At 39.8% G+C, this 22,933-nt stretch overlaps 1 protein-coding gene across 1 annotated transcript in view; it reads left to right on the forward strand.

Moving 5' to 3' along the window:
• Positions 1–15,326, forward strand: part of LOC5577321 (transcription factor grauzone) — a 37,244-nt gene extending 21,918 nt beyond the window's left edge. Inside the window, exons 3-7 of the mRNA XM_001656347.2 lie at positions 3,822–4,262; positions 4,329–4,517; positions 4,579–4,829; positions 4,892–4,989; positions 15,096–15,326. Coding sequence (XP_001656397.1) covers positions 3,822–4,262; positions 4,329–4,517; positions 4,579–4,829; positions 4,892–4,989; positions 15,096–15,293 — 1,177 coding nt within the window. The 3' untranslated portion in view covers positions 15,294–15,326. The remainder of the gene's footprint in view (positions 1–3,821; positions 4,263–4,328; positions 4,518–4,578; positions 4,830–4,891; positions 4,990–15,095) is intronic.
• The last annotated feature ends 7,607 nt before the right edge of the window (positions 15,327–22,933 follow it).

The raw sequence follows: 22,933 nt of genomic DNA on the forward strand, positions 1-22,933 counted from the left end.
CTTAATGTTTATTAGCTCATGAATAGAAGGAAGGGAATCAGCATTCATGCATTGAAAATATTTCATCAATAAGTGTTGATATGAACTTTTTACAAGGATGTTGCCCCGCTGATCAATGTTACCCCGGATTACGGTAATCTAAATAATATTGAAGTTTCAGAAAGAGCAAAACTTATGTTCGATGTCCGTGTGACATGAGAACCATTCCAAAAACCTGGAGGAAATATGAAATATTTTCCTGGAAAAATGCCAAGGTTGTACCAATTTTAAAACTGGACAAAAATCCTGTAGAAGCTTCTAGCTTCGTCCTTTAGCTTTAATTTTCCAACATACATTGTTAGAATAATCCAAAGTTATCTGTCAAATCGTACACTTCAGGTTAATTATCAGAACTCCAGATCTGAAAGACTTCCTGTAAGAGCTGGTGTTCCCCAAGGCAGCATTTTGGGACCAATATTATACAATATTTTCACATCTGACTTACCTGAGTTACCTCAGGGATGTCAAAAATCCTTGTTTGCGGATGACACAGGCCTCTCCGCCAAAGGACGAAGCCTGCGTGTCATCTGTAGTCGATTGCAAAAAAGTTTGGATATTTTTTCTTCATACTTGCAAAAATGGAAGATTTCTCCTAATGCTTCCAAAACTCAACTAATAATATTCCCACATAAACCAAAAGCTCTTTATTTGAAACCTTCAAGTATAAATGTTGTCACGTTGAGAGGGGTTCCAGTAAATTGGTCAGATCTAGGGCATGCTAACAGGGCCAAATGTAACAAATATGTAAAATGTAACAACTACCGAAAAGCTAAACATTACATATACTTTGCAATTGGATTAGATGGACAAATTGATGTGAAGATTTGCGAAAAAGTTACACGTCTTCTCAGTGAGAATCGAACTCACGACTCCCCGATCTCTAGTTGGGGCGCGTTACCACTACGCCATGAGAGGACTCATGAACGCAGAAGTTAACCTGAATTCGATTTCAGCTCAATAATCACTTGGTCCTTTTTCGCAAAGTGCACCTCTTTCGGAAGAATTAGATGCCCATCCAAACACAACGCTTTCTATATATATCCAATGCCTAGCCCGAGAGCGCATTGTTTTTTTAGGTATAGGAATAGCACACTACACTAGCCAGCAACTGCGCAGGCTGAGGTTTCTATTGTGTGGGGGTCCTATAACACTTCCCCGAATACCATTACCCCGAATACCATCTCCCCGAAAACCAGTACCCCGAATGCAACGTTACCCCGAATGACACATTACCCCGAAAACCATTACCCTGAATGGTAAATTACCCCGAAAACCAGTTCCCCTAATACGACACTTCCCCGAAAATCAGTGATGCACTTCAAGAAATTCTTCAAGGAAGCTCGCGAATTTGAGCCTGAAAATTTTCGGCTTAGTAACTACTATTATTCCTAATTAGTGATTTTTTATTCTTTCAACCATCGGCTGTTCTTTCGAGGTTGTATAATGGCAGTGTAAAAATTTTAATCAATGATTTTCTCTTCATTGAGTTATAGGCTGTTCTTTCGAGTTGTACCGTTTGAGTTGAAGTTTGAGCGATAGCGGTAAAAAAATCGACTGACAAAATTGTCTTGAGCGAAATTCAAAGTTGACAGTGACTTCAAAAAATAAATGAAAATAAGCCCCTGCATTACTTGTCTGTATTACATCTTGTCAGTATTACAAATTCCAACAAGAGATTTGTCCTTCTTTTAGTTATCGGCTATTCTTTCGGAAGTTGCACTAGCAAAGTGATTGTTGGCATCATAATTATTGACGCTTTCAACAGTGATTTTTTCTTCTTTTATCATAGGCTGTTCTTTAGCGATGTACTTTTGAAATAGTGGTCAGTTTAATATCAGTTAACATTTTTATCTGACATTTTTCAAACCATAACCAAACCCAATGACATTTTAGAATATGTTGAACTCGCATTGTCTCCAGCAATATAAAAATACAGTCATCTCTCCCTTACTCGATATTGAAGGGACCATCGAGTTAGGGAGGTATCGAGTTACAGAACACAAAACCAGTGCAACTGCGATCCAAGGGACCATCGAGTTAGCCATGAAAACCAACTTTTACTATGGACCTATGCACGGATTCATTATTTGACGTTTGAGCGGTGCCAAATTCACTAGTTTCCATGGTAATTTAAATAACACGGCACCGCTAAAACGTCAAATAGTGAACTCGTGCATTCATCCATGGTTCTCTAACTCGATATCGAGATACGGAATATCGAGTAAGGGAGAGTTAACTGTATAATTATGCATTACCAAATAATATAACGCTTTTGAAAGAGGGCGGGAAAGGTCTCTAATATTAACATGGCAGCATTATCATCAGTTCGAAAAATGATTTATTGCTGTGAACACAATCATTCTCACAAAATCAAGTACACGCCTGTGAGTAAAATTTGGGTTCTCACTTGGCTCATGAAGAATAGCTGTTGATTAAAAGAATAATAAATCTTTGATAACATGAAGAACATGGATTCAAATGAAAATCAAAAATCTATGAAATAGGTATATGGGATTCATTTGTCGGATCTTCAATTTTTCGTGCCAAGAAAATTCGGGGTTATGGTCCATTCGGGGAAATGGTATTCGGGGTAACGGACTATTCGGGGTAATGTTTTTCGGGGTATTGGTTTTCGGGGCACTTTATCATTCGGGGTATTGACTTTCGGGGTGATGGTTTTCGGGGTAATGGTATTCGGGGAAATGTTATAGGATCAAAGGACCACGCGATTATTGAGCTGAAATCGAATTCAGGTTAACTTCTGCGTTCATGAGTCCTCTCATGGCGTAGTGGTAACGCGCCCCAACTAGAGATCGGGGAGTCGTGAGTTCGATTCTCACTGAGAAGACGTGTAACTTTTTCGCAAATCTTCACATCAATTTGTCCATCTAATCCAATTGCAAATTATATGTAATGTTTAGCTTTTCGGTAGTTGTTAAACTTCCACTCGGCTGGTTAGCCGTAAACCACGATTTATAATTAAAAACAAGTATGTAAAATGTATTTATCCCCTTATTAATAGAAAATCAAAACTTTGTCTTGAGAACAAACTTTTGATAAGCAAACAAATTTTCAGGCCAGCTATCCTGTATGCTGTAGCAATATGAACTAGCTGTTGTAATACCAGAAAGAAAGCTCTTCAGCGGATACAAAATAAAATTTTTTAAATGATTCTGAAGCCTCCGCGCCTTACATAGAATATCCAATGTAGAAACATTGGAACAAATGTCAAATAAAATAATTAATAATTTCAGGCAAAAATCGTTGCAATCTTCTATTGCCACGATTAATGCGTTATATATTTAGTTTAAGTTAGGTTAAGTAAATTGAAAGCGTTTTTTTCTCTTATACACAGGTGAAATCAACTCACCAATAAACATTCTGAACTGCTTCGGCAAATGAAATGTAGGTGATATGTTGTTAACAAAATATTGATAAATGCATAATTTAATTTTACCAAATTAGGATGATAGTGTTTTCTAACACAGAACACCTAGATATCAGAAATGAATGTAATGTTTGGAATGACACTAATGAATAATGAAAAAAGGAACTGAATATAGTCAACTCCATAAACTTTATATGAGTAAGGGAAGCCGTGAAATCCGAGAAATTTGGTCTTCAACGAGTTTACAAAATCCGTCGATTGTTTTTTATTTGGGGAATCGCAGTAAAATTCAGATTTTGCTTATTCCTTTCGGATCAAAGCAGCACAATTGTGTTGGATATATATTTTTTAAATTACATTGTTATCTTCTGATACCTGATACTACTATTTACAGGTGCAATATTTGCGGCAAGCAAAACGATCAACAGGTAGCCCTTGCTAAGCACATGCGAATACACCGTCGAGAAATGGAGGAAAAGCTGTTCATCACATGTAGACTATGTCCTCGGCGATTCGCAACCGAGAAGAAACGCGATCGCCATGAGAAGCATCATAATCGCAAGCCAATGGAGAAGCCGCCGCGAATCGTAGGTAGGGATGAGGACATACTGGAGTTCTACAAGCGAATTAGCTGCGAAATTTGCGACCAGCAACGTATGGTTGATGTCCGCGTTCCAGATGTGGAGTACGAAAACCTGCAAGATTTGAAGAAACATATGCGGGATGCTCACAACGACAAAGGATACTTGAAATGCCACATATGCGAAAAAAAGTGTAACATCCGATCGATGTTGCTGATACACAAAGATTTCCATGTAAATCCGGAGAAATACAGGTGGGAAAGAGTTGGATATGATTGAATAAATGGAGTTATTCAGAACATTCATAAATCTATCTACAGGTGCGATATATGCGGTAACGTCTATCAGAATTTGCCGAAGCACAAGGAAGGGACACACGCAACACCCGGTGAGGCGTCATTCTGCTGCGAACATTGTGGCAAAGCTTTGACGAGCGAGAAAAGCTTGAAGTCTCACATGGAGAGAAAGCATGCCGTTAAAGACGTAACCTGTGATATCTGCAATAAACCGTATATTAAGTCGACATTTCACATTCCACTACATATTCTCACTGCTTCTTTTCAACCGTAGATTCAGCAAAACCACTTTGGAGAGCCACAAGAGGGTAGTTCACGAAAGTGCGTCATATATGTGTACGCATTGCCCTCGAATGTTCAAAAGTAAATTTTCCCTCAACCGGCACCAGGAAGAACACGAGGACAAAGTGCGAGAACGAGTGAAATGCCAGATATGTGGTGTTACATTCAAGCACAAATATATTTTGACGAAGCATATCGATTCCGTGCATACGACGGAGGCCCCGGTGGCTTGCGATGTCTGTGGTAATTATTGCTTGATCTTATCTGATATGACATTGGTGATAAATTTACTTCTTCTATCGTAGGCAAAAAGTTCAAATCCAAACATCATTTGTGGAGTCATAAATCGGATACTTGCAACAATCGTAGGTTCGATTGTACTATTTGTGGACGAGTTTTCAAGGTATGTTGTATAAATTTAGTTTGTTTGATCTGAGGTGATCCATTTTTGTCGGAAGCGAAATTTTTGCGCTTGTATTTTCACAAATATAAGTATCTTTGAAAGATCTACTAGAGTAACTACTAGAAATATCGATGAAAATCTAGAATTGGTGGGAAAATCTCTGGAGGAAATCAACAGCCATGTTGATGAAGAATTTGTCATAGCAATCTCTATGAAAATACCGGGTTAGATAGATTGAATCATAAATCACTGAAAAGAGAATGCAAATAGTGACTTTACAGACCATTTTCGTAAAAAAAAAAAACATTAGAGACCTTCTATCGAAAATAGAGACATTTTAGAGACTTGTATTAAAATAAAGACCAAGTCTCTAAAAGGAGACCTTTTTTCCTTTCTTCCTTTGTTATTGAAATTTCTAGCGCAAGGCTGGTTCATCTGATACAAAGAGACCTGTTACCAGCCCTGCAATTTTTTTTCGATAAAAAAGAAGGTATCGTACCCTATAATAGTAGTTCTTCCAAGATGATCCCCAAGGGTTCAATCCAAAGTTCCTAAACGATTTCTCAGTTATTTCTACAGCCATTTTAATATGAATTCTTTCGCGAATTCATTTACGGATTAGCTCAGGAATTGCTTTAAAAACTCTTCCAAAGATTATTACTGTGAATCTCTTAATTTTTTTTTTGGGGATTCCACAAATTTGATCAATGATTGGTGGGGATTGCTCATCAAACCTTCCGGTCCGCCTCATAGTTACGTACTATTTGGTGCTGGGTGTAGTTCTTGTTTTTCCAGCTGTATTGAAAAGCATGAGCCATAGTCTTTGGCATACAATCGGATCTATCTTTAGCAGAAAAGAACCGAAATGTCTATCGACGACCGGTGATTGCTAGCAGATATAGTGGAGAGCTTGTCTTGAAACGTTCATCGCTTCAAGCTAGTTGAAAAACTGAATACACTGATTGCCTGTCGATCAGAGCCGAACTAGGCATAGATCGTATACATACATCTGAATCTACATGTCTCCGATGGGTCCTATAACACTTCCCCGAATATCATTACCCCGAAAACCATCTCCCCGAAGGCCAGTACCCCGAAAGCCATTACCCCGAATGCAACGTTACCCCGAATGACACATTACCCCGAAAATCATTACCCCGAATGGTAAATTACCCCGAAAACCAGTTCCCCGAATACGACACTTCCCCGAAAATCAGTGATGCACTTCAAGAAATTCTTCAAGGAAGCTCGCGAATTTGAGCCTGAAAGTTTTCGGCTTAATAACTACTACTATTCCTATTAGTGATTTTTTATTCTTTCAATCATCGACTGTTCTTTCGAGGTTGTATAATGGCAGTGTAAAAATGTTAATCAATGATTTTCTCTTCATTGAGTTATAGGCTGTTCTTTCGAGTTGTACCGTTTGAGTTGAAGGTTGAGCGATAGCGGTAAAGAAAATCGACTGACATAATTGTCTTGAGCGAAACTCAAAGTTGACAGTGACTTCAAAAAATTAATGAAAATAAGCCCCTGCATTACTTGTCTGTATTACATCTTGTCAGTATTACAATTTCCAGCAAGAGATTTGTCCTTCTTTTAGTTATCGGCTATTCTTTCGGAAGTTGCACTAGCAAAGTGATTGTTGGCATCATAATTATTGACGCTTTCAACAGTGATTTTTTTTTCTTCTTTTATCATAGGCTGTTCTTTAGCGATGTACTTTTGAAATAGTGGTCAGTTTAATATTAGTTAACATTTTCATCTGACATTTTTCAAACCATAGTCTAATGACATTTTAGAATATGTTAAACTCGCATTGCTTCCAGCAATATAAAAATATAATTATGCATTACCAAATAACATAATGCTTTTGAAAGAGGGCGGGAAAGGTCTCTAATATTAACATGTCAGCATTATCATCAGTTCGAAAAATGATTTATTGCTGTGAACACAATCATTCTCACAAAATCAAGTACACGCCTGTAAGTAAAATTTGGGTTCTCACTTGGCTCATGAAGAATAGCTGTTGATTAAAAGAATAATAAATCTTTGATAACATGAAGAACATGGATTCAAATGAAAATCAAAATTCTATGAAATAGGTATATGGGATTCATTTGTCGGATCTTCAATTTTCAATTTTTCGTGTCAAGAAAATTCGGGGTTATGATCCATTCGGGGAAATGGTATTCGGGGTAACGGACTATTCGGGGTAATGGTTTTCGGGGTATTGGTTTTCGGGGTACTTGACCATTCGGGGTATTGACTTTCGGGGTGATGGTTTTCGGGGTAATGGTATTCGGGGAAATGTTATAGGATCCTCCGATGTATTACATCGTTCCAGGTGGGAGTTATCTGATATGTGAATATGGTACCATAACAGAATTTTCCATCTGAACGAAGTGATAAATCATAATATTCCGCAAACTGTATCACACATCTACAGAATGTATTGCGTGAAGTTAAGACACAGCAGAGTATTGGGTACATAGGACCAAGTCCCTGCCGGGTGGCGCGAAACTGATGAGCGATAGACAATAGAATCAACAACACTGCCATAAGGGATAGTAAGCATGTGACTATTGTCGAAACTATGATTAGGAGGCAAATCAACATCCCAAGATCAAATTTTTGTTACAACTAAATGTAGGTATTATTAAATTAGGCTGTAGAAAATGATAAATATCTGATCACTTAGGAACCTTGCAACAGGTAATAAATGCTCGTAGTCTGTTTTCTTCGAATACACATGTATAAATTGTTAAAATTGCCGAATCATACGCGGAATTTATTAAACGGATCATGAAATTAGGACTGAAATCATAATGATGATAGATTATCAACTTCCTTTCGTCTTGCTATTTGTTACCGTTAGAATCACCAAACTGATTGGTTTCCCACTACTTACACCAATACAACAGCACGAAAACTGAAGTATTATAATCGCGCGTTGGAACTTTCAATATCCATATATTACATCAATAGTGAATTCTTGTATGTAGCCAGTATAAATAACAGAATCATCAACTTGAACATTCTTTAACTGAAAACAGGATGCGTGTTTTATCAAACATGCTCAATCTGCACCTAAAATCTTGGATCCAAATAGTTTTCTAAATAAAATTGTGTCTAAATAAAACGTGTAGGCCAACAAAACATAATTGAGTAGGAGTTTACAAGTTACTTAGCACATGAAAAGCAGTTTAAATTAATCTATTACTATATCAACACTAATGCTCACATTTTTATATTCTCATTTCATCATGGTCCTCATTGCTCGAGCGGAGACGAACACCCTACGATAAGGAAACGTAACAGATGAGAAACTATCGATACATTTATCAATTATAAAACCCCGTTTTAATGTTAACACTTTGTTTCTGTTTTTTCTGTTTTTTTCGTTTCAGCAATCAAATAACCGAACCAACTCTACTATCTTTTCATTTCTTCTTCGTTATACTTATAGTCCTTCTGGCACTGAACCGAGTGGTGCGCCTTCCGCTTTCTTACTGGTACTGTTTTTCCTGTACATTTGGCATAGTGTCGGAGGTGGTGTACTGTATTTGCTATACAACGCGCTACTTTCGATATTGTGCTTGGCGTGTGGGGAAGCAGTACTAGTGTTGAAGCGGAGGGCGCCATTCGGTTTAGTGCCAGAGGGACTATATCTATTTAATGTATCTGAAGCTTGTGGGACCGCTTTAATTCCGGCGCCTGCTTGTGGAAGATCCCGGTGTGCTAAACGGTATAGGACATGTTAACGGGGGAGGCTTGGTAGGTCCTCACCCAGCCCGTGTCTAGATGGGCGGATAATTGTCTGCCAGGGTGTGGATTGAGCAATTACAATTCCACAAATTTGATCAATGATTAACCCCTCTACCGGCAGCTTCATTTTTTACCGCAGGAAAAAAATTCAAATCGCGATAACTTTTTTGTTTCTCGGTATTTTTGCACCATTTTTTCACAAGTTCTCAAAAAACTCTTTTAGTTTGAGGATCCGTGTCGATATTGATAATTGGTCATCTGGATCCAGAGATATTCCAAAATTCCTTGGGGGACCGACGCTTAATCATAACCCACTCATATATCTTAGGCTACAGATTTTTTAACGTATTCAGATGTTCTTTCTTTGAAACAATACATTAATGAGAGCATGTTGTGAAAAAATGAAGCAATTTGGAGCAGCCGTCTTTCAGAAATGAGCATTTCCCGGGTAGAGGAGAATAGCAAAAGAATAACAAAATTTACTATTAAAATAGAATGTTTGAATAGCAAAATTTGTTCTTTGTTTGTTTGAAATAAAAGATAAAATAACAAAAATAATAACTAAGTTTGTATGGCATGAAAACTAAAAAATAACATATTTTGCCATTGTAATAACAAAATAATAGCAAAAATATAGGCAACCGTAAATAACAAAATATGTTATTATTTAGATATTGATAACAAAATAATAACTAAATAAGCTATTCACAAGTAGATCAAAATAATGGTAATTTTAGTTCTTTGACTTTAACATCTTAATTTAGCATGATTGAAAAATAAACTTTTTGCTTTCCTGCTAAAAAACTTTTCTTTTCGAATCTTCAATGAATATCATACGAATAGTAAAATGAGCTTTTATGGTAAAATTTGATATTGGTTTGTTTTCATGAATTATTTTAATAAAGTTTTCAAATACAGTCATCTCTCCCTTACTCGATATTGAAGGGACCATCGAGTTAAGGAGGTATCGACTTACAGAACACAAAAGCAGTGCAACTGCGTTCCAAGGGACCATCGAGTTAGCCATGAAAACTAACTTTTACTATGGTTCTCTAACTCGATATCGAGATACGGAATATCGAGTAAGGGAGAGTTCTTCTTCTTCTTTCTGGCGTTACGTCCCCACTGGGACAGAGCCTGCTTCTCAGCTTAGTGTTCTTATGAGCACTTCCACAGTTATTAACTGAGAGCTTACTATGCCAATGACCATTTTTGCATGTGTATATCGTGTGGCAGGTACGATGATACTTTATGCCCTGGGAATCGAGAAAATTTCCTTTACGAAAAGATCCTCGACCAGTGGGATTCGAACCCACGACCCTCAGCATGGTCATGCTGAATAGCTGCGCGTTTACCGCTACGGCTATCTGGGCCCAGTTAACTGTATCAAAATAATGACATATTTTACTGTGATGGCGATGTTTGTTATTCTTTAGATATTTAATGTTTTTTAGTATTTTTTGCACAAATAACAAATTTTACCATGGTAGTATATTTTGTTATTAGTTAGCTATTACATGACATTCAAGAATAACATATCAATGATAAATTTTGCTATGATTGTATGTTTTGCTATTGATGAGATATTTTATGTCATACATTAATAACATAATAATGGTTAAAGTAGATATGATTGCATAATTTGTTCTTATTTTACCATTATTTTGTTATTCACCTCTACCCGGGTTATGTTGCTGGTACCAAGCTGACCAAATAAAGATCTTGAAAACTTCAAAAAACCTCATATCGTAATTTTCAGATATCTCTAAGAATTCTTAACCAATTTGTATGATTTTTTCAGAGTAGCTCCTTATTACATGGCATTGTATAGCCCACATTTTACTTTTTCGATAAGTTGACGTAAAACAAAATGGCCGCCTAAGACATTTTGTATGGAAAATGTCGGTCCCCCAAGGAACATTGGAATATCTTTAAAACCAGATCACCACTCATCAATATCGACACGGATCCTCAAACTAGAAGAGTTTTTTGAGAACTTGTGAAAAAATGGTGCAAAAATACCGAGAAACAAAAAAGTTATCGCGATTTGAATTTTTTTCTTGCGGTAAAAAATGAAGCTGCCGGTAGAGGGGTTAATCATTAAGTTTTTCTAGAACGAATTTAAGGCACGAATTTTTCCTGTAGTTCTTCTAAACAATTCCATGGATTCAATATAGCATTTGTGGTTTCATATTTGTGCTTATCCTGCGCGGCATATGAAGTGGGGCGAGTCGATAATTGTCGGCACCTCACTCGAAGTTAGAGCGGTTTAAGTTGTCTCACCTAACACGCCGAGCAGAATAAGCACGACTAGCAAATACTACAACAATTATTTCTACACAGGATTCTCCAGGGACTCTATGTAATGTTTACAAGGAATGCTTCTAAAAAATCCTGCAGGTCTTTATCCAGGTATTCAATTGTTTTTTTGTTCTTTAACTTTTTTAGAAGATCATCTAAAGAAACCTCCCACACTTTTTGTCAGGAAAATCCTCGCAAGTGCTCATTAAAAGTTTCTGCAGAAGTTTCATCAGATATTACTATAGGAGTTGTTTTAGCGATATGTTCCAGATTTGTCAGGAATTTCTTTAACACTTCAGTCGTCGCGCTGTTGTATTTCGTACAACAATGGTGAAACAACCTCGCTTATCATACAACACATCAGCGTGGTGGTTCTGACGGCGGCAAACCGCGCGACGACTGAAAGGTTGATAGGATTATATTCAACCCTTGGTTCAACCTAAAAAATGTCTTCACGATTCCCTGAAAAAAAACTGGATAAATTCTTTGAGAACTTCCTGGGGAAATTTCTCAACAAAAAAAAACTCAAGAAATCATAGAAGGAATCTCTGGAGTAATTTCTAAAATTATTCTTAGATATATTCTTGGTTGACATCTTGCAAAATTGAATGACAATTCTAGAGGAAATCCTCAGAAATCAGTGGTGGCATCTCTGAAGAAAATATGGTTTGAGTTCTAGAAAATGTTCTAAACGGATATTTTGGATGAAATCCTGGCGAAATCGATTGAAGAATCACAGTATGAACTCCAAGATTTTATTGGGACATTTATGAAACAATCTTTGGAAGCACTCCTGGTGAAATTCATGGTGAAGTGTATGGAGTAATTTCTGGGGTATCCTTAAAAATCCAGGTTGTTTTTTAAAGGTATTTTGAACTAGTTTCATGGACTAATTGTTTGATTGTGTATTTACGACACTTTACACCTGAGTGCATTCGTGTCGTACAGTTTTTCTTTCAAGAGGTTGTTAAAGAATAAAAACAATCAAATACCCGCATTAGCTTCTGATAAAATTACTGGAAAAAATCTTCAAAAAAATGCAAACAGTACGACGAAAAACATGAAATTTCCAAAAAAAATATATTCATGTCTGCTTTGGATTATTTTTTATCCATAGACCATTTTTAGTTTCTGTACGGTAATGGTGTGATGTGAAAAGTGATATAATGGAAAGTATACCTAAAGTGTATTACGAAAGTTGATGAGTGATAATCGGTGATAAACGTGATAGTGTCGAAAGTAAAAGTGACGATAGTGAGTGATGAAATGAAATGGGGAATGAGGACTTTTTAATAAAACTATTTCGTTCTTCACTTAAACCACTCTAGTAGCATTTCAGGCCTTATCATAGTTTGATAGTAGTCTAAACTACTAGACTGCAAAACTACGGTAAGGGCTGATTGCTGCTAGGGTACACAGTGACCATTTGAGCAACATTGCTTAGGAACGTCTGTGTGATGAACGCAATAGAGGCTTATAAAAGCAAATGCTGGGAAGGAGCTTAGGGCAGATTAAGAGTGCCAGTACTATCCCTATCGCTACCGACAAAAAAAAACTTCAATAACTTTTGAACTAAAATAGATATCATCAATATTTTTGCATGAAAATTTACGTTTTGTTAAGTTCTAAAAGTCGTTTATGGACCGCTTTGACGAGAAATCTGAAATAAAAAAAGATACGGCTCTAAAACTATTTTGAAGATTTTCATTGTATGTATTTCTTTATTATTTTGCATTTTGAGCATGAAAATAAAATTTTAGACAAAATTGATCTTCTACAAAATTGTTTCTAAAAATGTAAGCTTTCATACTGTGTCATTTATAACTAGGGTGGTCCACAATATCACATAAATATCAACTCTAGTTTTTTAATATTAGTTTATCGTCAAAGTCATCTATGAACGACTTTTAGAACTCAACAAAACTCAACAAAATTTTTATTCAAAAAGATTGTTGGTATCTATTTTAGTTCAAAAATCATTAAAGTTTTTGTGATAAAAAATATTTGTTTTTCAAGACATTTTATTAGAGTTACAAATATTACACATCTGTAAATTTTTGATAAAACATACAATTTCATTTTGTCTTTTGAATGCCGTCAAAAGATATTTTTATGATAATAAATTTTCGAGCTGTTTAGTAGAATACCTATAAGTAGATGAAAATACCGAATTTAGACTATACCATTTAATTCCTCTAGAGTTTGTATCCTTTGACAGATACGCGTATTTCGACCTCAACTGTAAGGCCGTCTTCAGTGTCGTGTACTAGACTCGACTTCGGATTTTTCAACTACTTATATTTTTTATGTTTGCTCCAATCAGAGATATTCACAATCAAAGTAGGCATGTTTTCGAGAGAAAAACAACAATAACTCCCAAACAGCAGGAGATAGCGAGTTTCTTTACTCACCAAATTACGCATTTTCAAAGCTCTAAAAGTGTTTCATAGACTACTTTGATGTGAAATTTGAATTGAAAACTCTAGAGCCAGAAAACCAGTTTTGTTTGGACCACCCAATGTCACCGTAGGAAAAAAAGCTCTAAATCGGTCAATTTATTTATTATTTATTATATATTATTTCAATTTAAGAGATACAAAAAACTTTTTTTGGCAAAGTTGCTTGAAATTGAATGATCTACAACTTTGCTGAACCATGTATAGGGTCAGTGTTCCCTTAGTGGACAGTCCCCTATAGTCGCACTAGTGGCTTTTTACGGCCGTTTTGTTATGAATCTTTTCAAAATATTTTGTGACATGAAGGTCAGGAGCTATTTATCTAAGTACCATTGATACACAGCTTGATTATGTTCAAAAAATGATCGAAATAATTAGTTTTGCTTAAAATTTGAGCTCCCTTGCGCCTATAGTTAACCTATTGTTCCTATAGTAGCACTACTGAGAGAAACTATTTTTTATTATACGAAATAATTAATGAATTAAGTACTTTTTTTACATCAAACGAAAGCTTTTGATCCACACTTTCAAGGAAAAATATAAAAGCTTTGTAAAAATACGGTTTTGATTAGTATTTTGCCAACGCCGTGATGCTAGTGCTACTATAGGAACAGAAATTAGAAATAGTGCTACTATAGGCACATGTATTCCTATAGTGGCACAAGCGATAATAAATGCAAACATATGAGTTTTCGCAGTTTTCATATTTTTCCCACAAAACCAAAATAAAAAGCTTTCAGATGATGTAAAAATAATGACGCTAGCGTTATTTTTCGATTTTATACGAATATTTGTTCTTAGCTATGCGGCTATTGGTACATCGACCCTAATATAATTTCTACAAATAAGAAAGTTAGTTACACAATTTCTATGAAAATGTGGTCCACCCTAATTTTCAATAATACAAACAACTTTGTAAAGGACTGTTTTCGTCTAATGTTTCATTCTAAAGGCCGGTTTGCTACTGACAAGAAAGGAATCGCCTATCTCGATGCGTGGAAAATTTCTCCCAAGAGATGGTGAAGAAAATCACTTTTTTCTGATCGCAGTACGCAGTTGAAAAGAAATGTCACTTCAAAGGGGGCTCTGTGTAGGAAATTTCTTGACCCTTTCAGTCAAGGAATTTCTTTACTTTTCTTGAGCGAAACAGCATACTTAGCTTAAAGGCCGGTTTGCTACTGACAAGAAAAGGAATTGCCTATCTCGATGCGTGGAAAATTTCTCCCAAGAAATGGTCAAGAAAATCACTTTTTTCTGATCGCAGTACGCAGTTGAGAAGAAATGTCACTTCAAAGGGGGCTCTCTGTAGGAAATTTCTTAACCTTTTCAGTCAAGGAATTTCTTTACTTTTCTTGAGCGAAACAGCATACTTAGCTTAAAGCTCAAAATGCATCTTTCAGCGTAAAACTGATTCCTGGACCATAGTGCAATGGTATTTATGCATATTTATTTTAGTATTTTAGTATATTGAGCTTAATTTTATTTAGCAAGCGTTCGTCGAAAATAGGTTAAAACAAAATCTGTGCTCCACTTGAGAAAGAAAGGTTTAAACATTTCTAATCTGAATTTCATTCTTTGTTTTAGGTGAAAGTACGTCTAACGGAGCACATGACCACCCATACTGGAAAAAGTCTCTACCAGTGCACTTTCTGTCCCATGACGTTCAGTTTCCAGTCCATTCTCTACACGCACAGAAAGAAGGCCCACTATGACCAGTGGCTAGAACTACAGGCTAAGCGCGAAGAAGGTATCAAGTTTAAGGTTCAAGAAGCTCCGGCTTAATGGTTTTTTATAGAAGAATCCTTGAAAATCATATATTTGAAGCTTATGTATTCTGAGATATCACCATGTTTCCAGTGCTTTCCCAGCTGGGGCAGCAGTACCTTCATGATCCATGGGGTTGAATAGATCATTAAAATAACCAAAACGGCCGCTATGGAAAGCATAGATAGCGCCACCGTAGCCTTGTGTGTTTGACAGAACAGCAATGCTGTCACATTGTTAACCCTCTAAAACCCAAATTTTTATTTTCGATTCAAGTATTATTTTTCGTTATCTAAAATCGTTCTAAACACGTTTTGGGCATTTATTTATTTTTATTCGCAAATTTTTAAATTTTGGTTTTTGATTTTTATAATTTTTATTTTTGAACATCCCTAGCTTTTTTCATTTTTTTTGAAGCCTTTTCTAGTTGTTGATTTTTTTTTTTTTGTTCTTTATTAAGGTGATTTTTAGCGCATACGGCTAGTTCATCACCATTTGTCAGAAAAGCGCCAGAAAGGCTGCTTTCAATAAGGAGTTTTACAGGCTTTCAAGCAGCATATCAAAATACAAATAAACTATCACAAAATTTGAAAAACACGTTTACGGTGAGATAAAATTAGTCGCCAGCAACAGGTTCAAACTAAACATAATTGTTTCACACTAAACCGGGAATGGAGGGGAGGCAAGAACAAGGTAGAGCTCTCCCGGAGGAAGGTCGAAACCCTCCACCGGCAGAGATACCCCGACTGCGGGAAAAAGTAGAGGTAAGGTTATATTTGGGAGTATAGTCCTGAATCTTTCAGGAAACAGATGACAGTGTTGAGTGTTGTCGTATCGTTGCATAGGTTTTCCCGAATGCTCCCCGTTAGTCCATGGTTTCTACGATGAAATTCGTACTGAGGGCAGACGCATAGGAAATGTTCCACCTTGTTGTGTGTATTGCAAGTGGTGCAAATTCTGTGGAAAGGCAAGCCTTCCATGTTGTGCGATAAACGGGTGTATCCAGTCCGCAGTCGGGAGATGATCCGCTGTTCTTTTAATGAAATAACGTCGGTCCATGGTTGGGTATCTTGTTTGATCTTGCGTAAATGACAAGTGCTCTGCTGGGACCATTCGGTTGCCCACTGCGCGTTGACGGACTTGGTTATCCATCTTTTGATGTCCTGAAGAGGAACCTTGTTTGTATACCTTGTTGACGCGTATCCTGCACCAGCGAGGCGATCAGCAGCTGTGTTTCCAGGTACACCACAATGTCCAGGGATCCACGCAAAGGTGGTGTCAGGTGGGGCAAACCGTAAAATACCTTGAAGCCATGTATGGGCGGGGGACTCGGACTGAAGAGCTGATACTACACTAGCTGAGTCAGTAAGTATTAGGATGGGTTGTTCAGCAGGAGTAGTAGCCGCGATAAAAACGGCTGCGGCTTCGGCGGAAAAGATGGAACATAGTGGGGCGAGACTAAGGCTTCTCGAAACGTCAAGTCCATAGATGCCGATTCCCACGCCACGGTTCGATAGGAAGCCATCAGTGTATCTGTGGAGGTGGTTTGGGTAGTTATTACGGAGCCATTCAATGACAGACGCTCGAAGTGTGATGGAGTTGTCACCTGCACGAAAACGGTCCTTGATTGTACTATCGATTTTTGGTTTTCCTGACTGCCAACTCTTGTCTCCGTACCAATGAATCTTGGCCACTGGAGGGAGATCCACGTTGGCTACCGTACGAAGGATTCTGCACCCCTCGGAGAGGAGGAAGATCCTTTCATTTCCGGAGGTTTTCTCGGCGAAAGCAGCGGCCTTCTTGCAGATAGTTGCGGATATAACATGGCGGAAAGGAAGTATACCAGCTTCAGTACATGCGGCGTCCGCCGGAGTACACGATAACTGTCCCGAGATGATGCGAACGTAGGTATTGTACACTGGCGCGAGGGTTTGGAGGAGCCTTCCAGTAGCGATACACGTTAATTCCAGACCGTAGACTAGACGGCTGTCGATTATTGCGTGAGCAACTCGAAAACGTATGGCCCGATTGTTAGATCGATGTGGACGAGAGATTGTACGCACTAGGTTTAACCGAGCACGACAATTTGTTTTCACAGACTCAAAATGTTGTTTGAATGTAAGCCCTCTATCTATTATGATTCCAAGGGTTTTGACGGTCTTTTTCAGCGGAATGGGTTGACCTTGAATGGTGATGGGGGAACCGGTAATTCGATGTCCAGTGTTGCAAATATGACAGCGAATGCTTTTGGGTGCCGACAGAGTAAACCCCACCGACGAGGTCCATTTGACGACGGCGTTGACTGCAGCTTGAGCTTTTATTCTGGTGCGAACGGGTGTGCGGCCTGAAATTACCAGCAAGATATCATCCGCGTATACGAAAATGTAAATCCCACTTGGGAGATTTCGGAAAACACCATTCATCGCCACAAGAAAAAGGGTGACTGCAATAACGGATCCTTGGGGTACGCCGGTTTCTTCGGCGAAAAGCTTGGATGTGCTGTCACCAATCAGTACACGGAAAGTGCGATTGGATAAAAAGTTTTTGATGAAGTGGATAACGTGCCCGGACATCCCCCATTCTACTAGCTGTTTGAGTACCAGAGGAGTCCAGGTGCGGTTGAAGGCTTTGGAAAGGTCCAAGGAGATCAGCTCAGTGTGCAGCCCTTCGGAATGTGCGTTATGAAGGATATCACCCAGAGAAGCAAAGTAGCTGTTAGTCCCGTATCCAGCCCTAAAGGCGTGTTGTCGGCGGTCAAGATGGCCTGCAGCCTCCAGTTGTTGTTTGAGCCGTCTATTGACCATTCGTTCCATAATCTTAGAGAGACAGCTAGTGAGCGCAATCGGCCGGAAGCTTGATGGTCCACGAGTTGGATTGTTGGCTTTGGGTATAGGGACGACGAGGCTTTCTTGCCATTCGGCTGGAAAAGTGTCGGACAGCCAAATTTGGTTGAGAATTTCCAGGAGTTTGATTTTTCCGGAGAACGGCAGATTTTTTAGCAGCGGATATCCAATGCCATCAGATCCAGTTGATTTGCCTTTACTGCGGCCAAGAGCGAATTTTAATTCTTGGAGTGAGAAGGGTTCGTTGATGGCTGCACCTCTTAAATCGTATGGAACGGGGAAATTGAGAACAGAGTCTATCGATGGATTGTAACGGCGCTTAAAGAGGTCGTCGTAGCTATCAATAGCCGAGAGACTTGAGAAATATTGCCCAAGGGTATCGGCGACTGCAACGGGATCGGTGACTAATTTATCCGGCAATTGTATTGATAGTGGAGCTAAGTTTCTTTTGCCACTCAGTGCGTTTACCCGGTTCCAAAGTTCCGCGGAAGTTTGTGAGGCGTTCATACCTTCCAGAAACTCTTCCCAACTAGTGCGTTTAGCGTTCCTGATAGTTTGTCTGCACTGGATGTGCAACATTCGATAGCGATTAAGCATGTTTTCTTTCTCAGGGTGGCCTTGTGGCAGCCGCTTTGCAGCACGAAGCGCTTTTCTTCTAGCTTTCACAGCTTTTTGCGTGTCATCCGTCCACCAACGAAGCGCTTTTCGTCCGGGCTTGTTACTCGATCTGGGTACTGCAGCCTCAGCTGCTTTGTGGATGAGTTCGTTAAAGTCCGGGATACTGGTGGGATCGGTAGCCCGAAGTGCTTCACGAACAGAAGCATTATATATCTCCCAGTCAGCACGTTCATACAACCATCTAGGACGACGAGTAGTGATCGGAGAGCTAGCAGCTATGGTGATCTGTATCGGATGATGATCACTTCCGTGAAGATCAGTAATGGTGTGCCACTGGAGCTTAGGCAGAGTTGAGCGACTAACTGCGGTGACGTCGATGGCGCTAGAGTAGTGACCATTGTAGAAAGTGTCGGAGCCATCGTTGAGTACTACTAAGTCGAGTTCTTCGAAAAGATCGAGGAGAGTAGTCCCTCTACGGTCTGCACGATTTCCTCCCCAAGCAGGGTGATGAGCGTTCATATCCCCCAGGCATATCACGGGCCCGGGAGCGGCTTCTAACAGGCTTTTGACTTGTTCGTGGAGATTCGGGAGCGCCCCACATGGAAAATATACGTTTATTACGGATATGTTCAGCTGATTTTGCAGTCGAACACCCACGGCAGGGACTACGCTTCTGAGATGTAGGAATTCAAATGGGATGGTACGTAGGACCCCAATGGCGACTGAGTGTCGAAAATTGTTTCCTTTTTTGATTGTCCATTCGTATTGACCTCGCAGGGTCCGATTTAATTGCTCTGCAGTGACTTTGTTAACTTCTTGGAGGGCCAGACACCAGGGCGGACTGGTCTGCGTGAGAAGTTCGAGGTCACCCAAGTTGTTTAGGAAACCATTGATGTTCCATTGAAGGATGAAGTTGGTGGGCATTGGAAGAGACGGTGTGGGAAAATTGGTGTTGCCGGTGAAAGAAGAAGACACGTTACTCTGTGTACAAAAACGGTTGGCCTCACTGGTTTGCGTACTAGAAGCTGGGGGACTTGATGAATGAGCCGAACAAGACAGAGCCAGACCAGTGGCAGGTGGAGTTCGTCCACCCACCAAGGGCAAGGATGTCCCGACGGTAGGAAAAAAGGTGTTTATTTCGTCCGTTATTGTACTATGCTCGGGTAAAGTTGGCTGATGGTTCTTGACTCCCACGCTGTCCTTCGGGGGACAGGGGTTGCCCCCTTTGTGCGTCCCGAGATCTGACGGCATAACGGTCTTGATTCCCTCGACGTCCTGAGGGGAATAGGTGTTCTCACCCTTGTCCGTCCCTCCTTCAGCTTCCCCCCGGCAATGAGGGTTGCCCGCCAATACCGGTGTGGGAAGAACGTCCGCATTGTCGGTGCCCCAGCTACCAGGGGCTATCGCTGGATCTTCGTCCGTCGAGTGTCGGAGTCGACCCGGCTGTTCCGATTGGGTCCGGGCTTTCGGTCTGCCGGCGCCCCGACTGCTCGAGGCGCTGTTTTTCTTCAGATTTTCTTCATCTAACTTACTGTACGAGTGCAGGAGTCGACCCGAAGGTTCCGGTAGGGGTTTAGCTTCCGGTCCAACGGCGCCCCGACTACTCGAGGTAGAGTCTAGACAATTGTCTTCGTTGGTTGGTTGTGGAGTCATGTTGAGGGTGGAGGGTGTTTCGCCTGGTTGATGGTGTTTTGATGGGAAGGCTATTTAGAGTTTTTGCTAACGTTTTTCCGAGTAAGAGAGGACTGCCTTTGTACCTTCGACGCGTTCACGCTGTCCTGCAGCTTATCGGGAGAATTTGCTTTACTGTAAGGTCGTTTAGGAGTGAGAGGATGGCTTTTTGTAAGGCTTGACGTTTCCTTCTTGCGGATCATGGGAGAAACAGGGGGTCTTGGTGTTCCCATGTGTTTGGAAGAGCTCGGAATGTTGTCGAGAGGATGAGAATCGTCGCTATAAATGTCTAGCGGATCATCATTAGGCTGTTGTTTCTCGGGTGTGAGGGTTTTGGAAAGAGCGCTTTCGATTGGGGTTGCAAACTCGATAACAGAATCTTCTTGCGTGAGCGCGTTGTGTGCAATGCTGGTAGACGTATTAATAGAGCTTTTTAAGTGTTGTACTTCTTTTTGCATTTCTATGTTGGCTGCTATCAAATTCTTAATAACTCGATTAAACATCGCTTCTTGTTTATCTAACATTGCTTGGAAGCTGGAGGGGATACAATCGACTGCTGGGGGATTTCCGTCCAGGTTTGAAGTTGATGTATTTTGGCCATTAAGAGCGCTCTCAAGCTGTTCAATGCGTCGGTCGCGCATTTTTTACCATCTCCATAAGCTCGTCGATCTTCTGATTGAGGTTTAGAAAGTCACTGCTAGTTCCTGTTGCTGTTATTTTTGCGTACGTTTTTGGATCATTTGACTCCTCGTAGATACGCCTAGCTTCGGGGTAGGGCACATCTTGATCGATTTTGATACGCTGGATGTCGTTTTCTTTTCTATAAGCAGGACAGGACCGCTCTCTGATTGCGTGCTGGGTAGTATCACATTTACTGCAGTATTTCGCTTTGGTGCAGGGCTTATCGGCGATAAAAGGGTGATCTCCAGAGCATGTACCACAGATTCCCTTTTCAATTTTACAGCGTGACTTCGTATGCCCGAAAGCCCAGCAATTAAAACACTGCATGGGCGACGGGTAATAGGGACGTGTTCTACAGCGAATGTAGCCGAAGTCTAAAAACTCCGGTCTGTTGGTTCCCCTCAAAGAGATAATAAGGGTCGATGTGTTGATCCGAGTTTCACCGGATTTTCGGGTGATTCGCCTCACTTCCTTTACTCCTTGGTCTTTAAGTTCCTCTGCGATTTTTTGCTCTGATTCATCGACCACATCACGACAACTGACCACACAACGCGTTGTGTTCAGTGCAGGGTGCTCGATAATCTCAATGGGAGTACCGTCAGAGAGTTTGGTCATCATTAGCAGCTTTTCGAAGTGGCGGACATTCCTCACCTTTAGCGCGTAGCTGTTTCCGTTGGCCTCAGGATAGGCTCCTTCAATGTTTGCACCAAGATGAGCTTGTATAGACTTTCGAATCATGAAAGGTGCGTGTGGCAGAACATTTTTATTCACGCCTTGAAGTCGGAGGACGTGTAGATCTCCGTACATCCCATCTCTGTCCATGAAGGCTGGCAGTGTAGCTCGTGAAAAGCTACCAGCGACTCGTCTTGAAATCGCACCATCCAGTTGGGGAGCCTCCCCCCAAGGTGGGAGACCCCCCGGCCCCGTTACCATAAAGGCAATTCACTAATTGTTCACTAAATAAACTGCTGTAACAATTTCGCAATAGCAGTTTCACTGTTCACTCGGTTTCTTCTCAGCTCTTCTGCCACTAAAGCTTTCTTCAAAAACGCGTCTGTGGTACGATGTCAGGAAAGGTTGCGAACGCCTGTCGAATAACAGCTTCACAATATCACAACCAGATGGCTAAAGCCACAACTCAAGCTTTCACTTCTACTACACACCACCACAGTACACAAATCGAGCTTGCTTTATTTGTACCCTCGCGTTTCAACCTCCCCTTTGGGGAGGGATCGTAATAGTCTCACAAAATCACTCCCACGACCCGGATTACGACCTCACAATTGCACTGTGAGCAGAGAGATGGATTTGTTCGCCACCAATAATCTTTCACGTGTTGAAATTTGGCAGCACCACTATCTTCGAAAGCGAGAAAATCGCCACAGATTAAAAACCACACTACCCCCTTGCCCAGAAGTTGCTTTGGGACAAAGGGGCTTGGAATAAAACTGAATGTCAATCGCTTGTTAAACCGCGCGAAAACGAACAAATGGTATAGAAAAAAAACAGGAACATAGCCGCGATTGATTACGGTTATTCCGTATGTACGAAGAGACGAATATAACAACGGAAAACAAAGTAAAAACAATTTAAAACTGTTTGTTGATCGACCGGTTTTGGTTAATAAAAGGATAAACAACTTCACAGTTGGAGATAGCGATCAACGCAGCTACATTCAACCATAGCAAGTTGCAAACTGAAGTTGTTGATTTTTGGCAATAATAAAAATTTCAATTGTTACGGTATTTTGAAAAATATTAAATTTTTAATTTTTTTTCTGAGCGTATTTTATTTTCCGTGTAACTAACGGAAAAACAGGTTTGACATGATTTTAATACCACCAGG

This window comes from Aedes aegypti, chromosome 3 (genome assembly GCF_002204515.2).
Source record: "Aedes aegypti strain LVP_AGWG chromosome 3, AaegL5.0 Primary Assembly, whole genome shotgun sequence".
In the NCBI taxonomy this organism is placed as follows: domain Eukaryota; kingdom Metazoa; phylum Arthropoda; class Insecta; order Diptera; family Culicidae; genus Aedes; species Aedes aegypti.